The sequence below is a fragment of the Letharia lupina genome, assembly GCF_014066315.1.
Source record: "Letharia lupina isolate WasteWater1 chromosome Unknown contig_11, whole genome shotgun sequence".
Lineage (NCBI taxonomy): Eukaryota > Fungi > Ascomycota > Lecanoromycetes > Lecanorales > Parmeliaceae > Letharia > Letharia lupina.
The window spans coordinates 2,047,894-2,054,814 of NW_023502980.1; the positions used below are offsets into that span (position 1 = coordinate 2,047,894).

The 6,921-nt window shown below is 47.8% G+C and overlaps 3 protein-coding genes across 3 annotated transcripts; 2 read left to right on the forward strand and 1 right to left on the reverse strand.

Moving 5' to 3' along the window:
- Positions 1–712: 712 nt before the first annotated feature.
- HO133_001113 (uncharacterized protein) lies at positions 713–1,615 on the forward strand (the record flags this gene model as incomplete). Its single annotated transcript, XM_037292045.1, has 1 exon — positions 713–1,615. One exon carries the CDS (start codon positions 713–715, stop codon positions 1,613–1,615), a length of 903 nt encoding a protein of 300 aa, XP_037152407.1.
- Positions 1,616–2,395: 780 nt separating this feature from the next.
- Positions 2,396–4,144, reverse strand: HO133_001114 (uncharacterized protein; the record flags this gene model as incomplete). The annotated part of the gene is made up of 1 exon (XM_037292046.1): positions 2,396–4,144. One exon carries the CDS (start codon positions 4,142–4,144, stop codon positions 2,396–2,398), a length of 1,749 nt encoding a protein of 582 aa, XP_037152408.1.
- Positions 4,145–5,971: 1,827 nt separating this feature from the next.
- On the forward strand, positions 5,972–6,508 carry HO133_001115 (uncharacterized protein; the record flags this gene model as incomplete). The annotated part of the gene is made up of 2 exons (XM_037292047.1): positions 5,972–6,168; positions 6,208–6,508. 2 exons carry the CDS (start codon positions 5,972–5,974, stop codon positions 6,506–6,508), a joined length of 498 nt encoding a protein of 165 aa, XP_037152409.1.
- Between the last annotated feature and the right edge of the window lie 413 nt (positions 6,509–6,921).

Consider the following 6,921-nt stretch of genomic DNA (forward strand, 5'->3'; position numbering starts at 1 on the left):
TGAAATAAAGTACTTGATGCGACTTTCAAGTAAGACGCAATTCTTCTTCCCCCTAGGTTTTCGAGGAAGATACGAATGCTTCAAGGCTTGGTTGAAATATTAAACAAACAGGCATGCCGAACCGCAGCCTGCATACGGTCCTTCTCAACGTCTGGCCTTTGCGCAGTGACTTACACCAGTACCTCTGTGACAGACACAAGGGGCCCAACTGTGCTCATGATTTTGGAGTAGCCAACGTGTCACCAAATGACGGTGTGACCAAAAGTAGACAAACCGAAGATCTTGGTTGCTTTTCCAGAATCACCAGTACTTTCCAGCCCTTCAAGTCTCAAGACTCATACCGTGTCTGGCTTACCCTGCAGGTTCTGCTGTTCCATCAATCCTTTAGTCCGCCATCCCTCCTCCCTTCATCCATCGATCCACCATGCATTGATTGCGTTATCGTGTGAGTCCATCAATCCTTTAATCCATCAATCCTACAAGCCGTACTCCCTCAATCCGTCAATCCACCATTCCTTGATTCCGTCAATCCGCTAGAATCCGCATTGGCACATCATCGTATAAAGCTCCAGCCGTATTGGAATAGGAATACAATCTCTTCGGTTCATCGCTTTTCATCAAATCCAATAAGTCTCACAGCCAACCAACCAATCAGTCCGTGACTGCTCCCGAGCCTTCTCTACACACAGAAACCCCATTCTCCTTGACCACCATGACGGCCGCTACTCTAACCCCACATTTCACTTCAGGGACCGTTGGCATGTTCGGCGGCACCAAGGACGGAAAAGAGGCCTACATTGACTTCAAGAACAACACCGCCAACATCAACAAGCCCGAGGAGGTGCCCGTCAAAGTCCAAGACATGCGGACCATGAAACCACCGCCCACCTTTGCAAAAAACGGCTACGAGTTCCGCAGCCACGTCACCTCGGTCACGCCCGAACAGCTCGCGCGGGGCAAAGACTCCTCCGAAGCGCGAAAGATCGTCGACGACAACTACATGAGCGAAGTGGTCAAGATCATCCAATCCGCTACCGGAGGCGCGGAGGTGATCCCCAACGGCTTCCGCCTCCGCACGCAGTTCCAAGACGGCAAGGACATTGTGAAATCCAAAGTCGCCTACGGATCCGTCAACGTCGTGCACGTGGACCGGGACCCGGTGAACGCGCACATGAGGCTCAAGACCAGCATCGGGGAAGAGAGAGCGGAGCCGCTGCTGGAGAAATACAAAGGCAAGAAATGGGCTTCGGTGAACGTGTGGCGGCCCATTGGCGACACGGTGGGTAAGTGGCCCCTGCTGTTCGTCAACCACGAACGGGTGCCCGAGTGGGATTACGACACGCACATGGTGCATGTCTATACGATTAACGACCCTGCTGTGCTGGAGAGGGGGGACAAGGGTCATGAGACGGTGCTTAGAAATGACCCCAGATACACTTACCATTACGTTAGTAATGTGACTATTGATGAGGTCTTGATCTTTGCGTCGTTCCACACGGACCCTAAGATGGTCGTGCCGCACGGGGCCTTTTGGGACGATAGTTCCCCAGAGGACGCCCCTACGAGGCGGTCGATTGAGGCTCGATGCTGGGTGTTCTGGGACGAGGATGCGTGATTGGTGTAGGGAGCCTGTAAGGCGCGCTTTTGACGTCTCTGGATTGAGCAAGGGTGTGCTTTGGCAGAGTCGCGAACTCTTGAATCCATTTCAATATGACACTGGTGGGGAACATTGTTTGCCAGATAATGCAAGTCCAGCCCGTGTGAAGCCGGCCGATGTATTGACTAAAGAAACGAACGACTTACATGTTTCGCCTGTCGTAATGCCAAGAGCAAAACATAATTCTATGAAAGCAGACCCTATCACATCCAATTCGCCCTTTGAGATCATCCCTACTTATCATAAATCAGCTCAGCTGCAAGCTCGTGTACAAGCACTCCACGTTATGGCAGACTAATCGTTTCAACGGCGTTTCAAAATTCCCGTAGAAAAGGCCAGGAATAAAGTGAGAAGACGAATCCTGTTCGGGTTCATTACTTGGAAGAAGGCATCAACTTTCTCCAGTGAATTCCGTGTTCCGCCAGTCCTTCACTTTCTAATCACGCATTCCCAAGTCAGAATGTGAACGTTATGAGGTAACAAATTCAGGCCTTGTAGAATAAGATTGTCCGCGTAAGGGATACTAGACTTATTTCATGAGTAGAAGCCTGATCCTAGTTTGATGAACTTATTAAGAGTCATGTTGTGGCATGGAGACCTGTCCTTTCAACAAGTTCGAGACCTGCTCGTCACATGGATAAGTCTAGAGCATTTGGCAAGCTGCCTTACGGTTGATGGCTGCAATATAAAGATGCTCCCAGTTCTTTTTGCCTGCTAGGCCGCAGTATCTCTAGCATATTAGGCAGTTCCCTGGACTCCGTCTTCAGCACCACAGGCACTGTCCTTCTGCTCTTTCTTTTCTATTCTCCTTTTCTCATTCCTTGCTGTCATCCTTGACTCTGCTTTTTCTCGCTCTTCCTTCCGCCATGCCATTCCCTTCCACATGATCAGGAACAGCGCCGGTGAGAACAACACATAAGCTAGCCCCATGATCGTATATGCCCAACCCGAACCGACTGCCAGAATTAGCGGCTGGATCACAGCTGTCATTACCGCCCCCATCATGCATCTTACAAACCAATTTGCCGCGGTCGCTGCAGCGGCTTTCTTGCGATACAAGTCCGTGATGAGAGTGTTGAAGACATTGAGCACACCGATGTACACAACGCCCATTAGAAATGCTAGCACGCACGGCACAGCTACTGACGTCCGGCTCTTGAGAGCCCAGCCCCAAGCTATCACCAATGCAGCACTTACATAAACGAGCGGTAATGCAACCTCCAGTCTAGCCTTCTCGATCGGAAAATCGGTAAGATCAATTTGCCGGCTCTTGTCCACAGTCAGTCCCAATCTCTTTGCATGTCGACGATAATTCCAATTAATTGCCTTGCCAGCCACCCCAACGGCAACAACCGATCCAGCGGCCATTGGGAGAAACATCAAGCCAATTTCCAAACTGTTGAAGCCATAGATCTCTGTAAACTGGCTAGGTAAGGCAGCCGAAATGGCGTTGATACCACTATAGATAAGGCCTCCGTAAGCGAGTAGGAGGCCGAGTTCTTTACTCTGGAGCAAAGCAAGTGATGTGAAAAGATGTTTGATGCCGAACGTGGCCTTGGTAACTTTTCCCTCGGGCGCAGTCAATGGTAGAATGGGGGGCTCCGAATTATGGCTGCTGCTCTGTTGACGGTCTTTGATGAGCTGCCACAATGTCTCATTGGTCTTAGGTGGACGAATGGAGCCGTCCCCCACGATTGGACGACATGTCTCGGGGAAGAAGAGTGCTATCAAGACAAGGATTACTCCAGCGCAAATGGTCAAAAACCAGAAAATGCTCCGCCAACCTAGGCTATCCGTGAGTGCACCGCCGATGATGGGGCCGAGACTGGGACCTAAGATTGCTGACAAGGTGACGAAGCCTATATATTGACCTCGCTCGGCGCTGGTGACTATATCCGCCACTACTGCTTGACAGAGCGACTGCGTTCCCGAAATCCCGGCGGCCTGGAGACAACGAATCGCCAGAAGGCTGGCATAGTTGGGCGACACTGCAAGCCCAATATTTGCGGCGATATAAACAACAAAGCAGATGATGTAAGCTAGTCGTCGTCCCATCCTGTCGGCAAACGCTCCGATAAACATTGGCGTGATACCTTGGAAGATGAGATAAGCGGTTACCGTGAGGTTGATCTTCGACACCGAGACATGAAAATCATCGGCTAGGACCTTCAAGGCGGGTAGGTAAGTTTGCGCTGTCAAAGTCGAGAAAACGGCACCGATGGAACCGGCTAAGACAATGCCCTGCTTCTTGCGTTTCGAGAACACGCTATACTGAGGCGTTTGCGGGGCTTCATGCTGCGGGCCTTGTGGCGGATCATTCCCATCGCTCGCGGTAACAATACCAGTACCCGGAGACGGGCCTGGCGTAAGATGGGGGCCAGCGGGGTGCACACTAGCCTTCCTGCCCTGGTCTGATAGTTTAGATTCATCTTGGGATTCCTTGATAATGTATTTCGCACTCTCCGTATCTGACCGAATAGAGGTCATGGCTAGCCTTGGCAAAGCAGTGACGGATTAATAGACAGAATGTTAGCTGTGGTTACTATATCGCAAAGTAAGATGATGTTAGGGTTTTGTATGTTAATAATTAGGTATTGGAGCTGTGAGAATCTGTGCCTTGGATATTAGGTCACAAGGCTTCAAGTTTCAATCAAGGCAGTCTTGGCGGCTGGTAAGATTAATTGGCGAGGAGCTTGATGCTGGGGGTCCTTCTTTCTTAAGAAGGGTGTTTCTCGGACTTAGGGAGGACGATAGAAAGCATATCTCCGAGTAGAGGTAATCAAGCAAAAGTGATTTGCTCAATATTAAGGGCCCCTTCGGTAACCACATATTTTCAAAATATGCCAACATATATTACCCCACCTCTTGGCAAATGAATGTGGGCTCAAAACAGCACTAGTAGACACTTGAAAATATGTAAAATATAGGTACGGTTTCGTTCGGTAACCCTGTAATCCCGCTGAGTAAGGATCGAATGTAGGATAGTCGAAAAATTCCTTCTAGTCAGACAATTGCCTTCCTACCTACCATTCAACAGTCTTATGGCTGACATACCTGCTACTGCTGCACTACAGAATGGCCATTAAAGATTTCTTTGGTATAGGCATAGCCAGATAGAATAGACGTTCTCCGCATTTGCTTGTCATAATGAGAAGAATAGTACTGAGCAGCAGTAAGAACGACACTTGCAGCTACCTCTTCAAATAGAGAGTCATCCATGACTGAAATATAGCTATTGCAGTCATGAAATGTGGCTACCAGTCATGAAAATAAAAAATATCGCTATTGCAGTCATAAATGTCCATTATTTCTGTGTGCTTAGCGCACATTGGGCCTCAAATTATGGGTCAACCCATAATTTACATATTTTCAATGTGCAATGTGGCCTGGCAAGTGAAAATATGGTTACCGAACGTAACCGTGTATTAATAGTACGCTAAGTTGAAAATATGTTGGCATATTTTGAAAATATGTGGTTACCGAAGGGGCCCTAAGAGTATTCATCTGCACGCTCGGGCTTGCAATCAAGCCGGCCGCATATATCATGTGTCGATGGCGTCCAATTATCTCGAAACCCTCTGTTTTTTACTTATCATCTCAGCTCTGTCGCTCGCACGGTTATTCAAGACGCGAATGCAGGGGTGCAGGATTAAGGGAATGCAGGATTAAGGGATTGCAGGATCATTTCGTCAGAACGAACTTTTTCGCCACAGCTTGAGGAATAATCGTTTCCACCCCCATTTGCACGCTCTTAAATCCGATAAATCCGACAAAGATAGCTACCACTACCACTCATTCAAATTGTTACGAGCGTACCCTTGACACACCACTCAGCCCTATGGCCTAGTGCCTTGGCGGAGGCATCTCCTACTATATCATGCCTCCTTCCCACCTACATAGTTCGGTAGCCTTATTATCCTTGATCTACCTCACCCATACTGATATCGCACCTATGCTGGTCCTGACATTATAATAAGGCTCCTTCGTAACCCCCGGCGAAGAGAAATGCAATCGGGCACACTCCATTCGAATTAGCGGACGAATTCAAAGAAATGCGCTGGCAGGGGCTTTGACAACATCGTATCCCTAGGTAAGCCCACCATACGGGTAACTCGATTCCAAAGAGCCTAACGGGACAGCGGAACGGCCTCGCCAAAACAGTGGGCGAGGGACCAATAAGACCATTCGTACGACTAGCGAATTGATAGTAGAAAGAAATCGTCACAAACACCCCCCCACACCATAGTGAGCCTGCTACAATGGCGACGGGAACAGACCCGGCAACACGATTACGATTCGACCTCTTCACTAAGCATGTCGACAACACACATAGTGGGCCTGCTACCAAATGGCATTCAACACATTCGATTCTTTCCCTACCTCCCTACCAAATCCCACGAATCGGCAAATGAGTTGAGACAAAGGATGGAATGGAGGATGGACTTGATGGCAAGAGCATGGGAGACGCAGGGCAAATCTACAGTGAAGCTCCCAGGCCAGGCTGCCAGTAGGTGTTGAAGGTGAAAAAAGTGGAGGACTATGGCAAGAAGACTGGGCAAGGAGAAGAACTCGGAGAATCTTGCTGGTACGCAGGCAAGAAGCGGCTACATCTCCAGGATCTCTGAAGGACATGGCAGGCATGGCACAGTCAAGACCAGCAAAATCTCGGACATGGTGTTTTTGAACGAATTGAAACCATCCGATGTTCGACTGCTACCGCTATATCTCGGCAAATCTTCTCCAATCAAGGCCTGCAGGGACTATGGATGTTTGGAGACACAAGGCAAGCAATGGGCGTGCATCTCCGGTCTACCAGCCATGGGGGCCATGGCTATTGAGAGGGGGGGGTAGTGTTACGAGCGTACCCTTAACACACCACTTAGCCCTATGGCCTAGTGCCTTGACGGAGACATCTCCTACTATATTATATCTTCTTTTCATCTATATAGTTCGATAGTCTTATTATTCTTAATCTATCTTACTTATACTAATATCGCATCTATACTAATTCTAATATAAATAATCTACTATTATAATTTATTATAGTCGTTATCTATAGATCTAGAATAGTAGATATCTCTATTCTAGACTTAGATCGAAGTATATATTATCTTAAATTAGTTATTATTAAAGATATAAAGAGAAATAAAACTTCTATTAAGAAGAAAGATATTATATCTCTTATATTAAATATATTAACGTTATTAAGTCTCGCTTTATTATAGTAATAATAGTAAGATAAATAAAGAAGAGTTAAGAGAAGA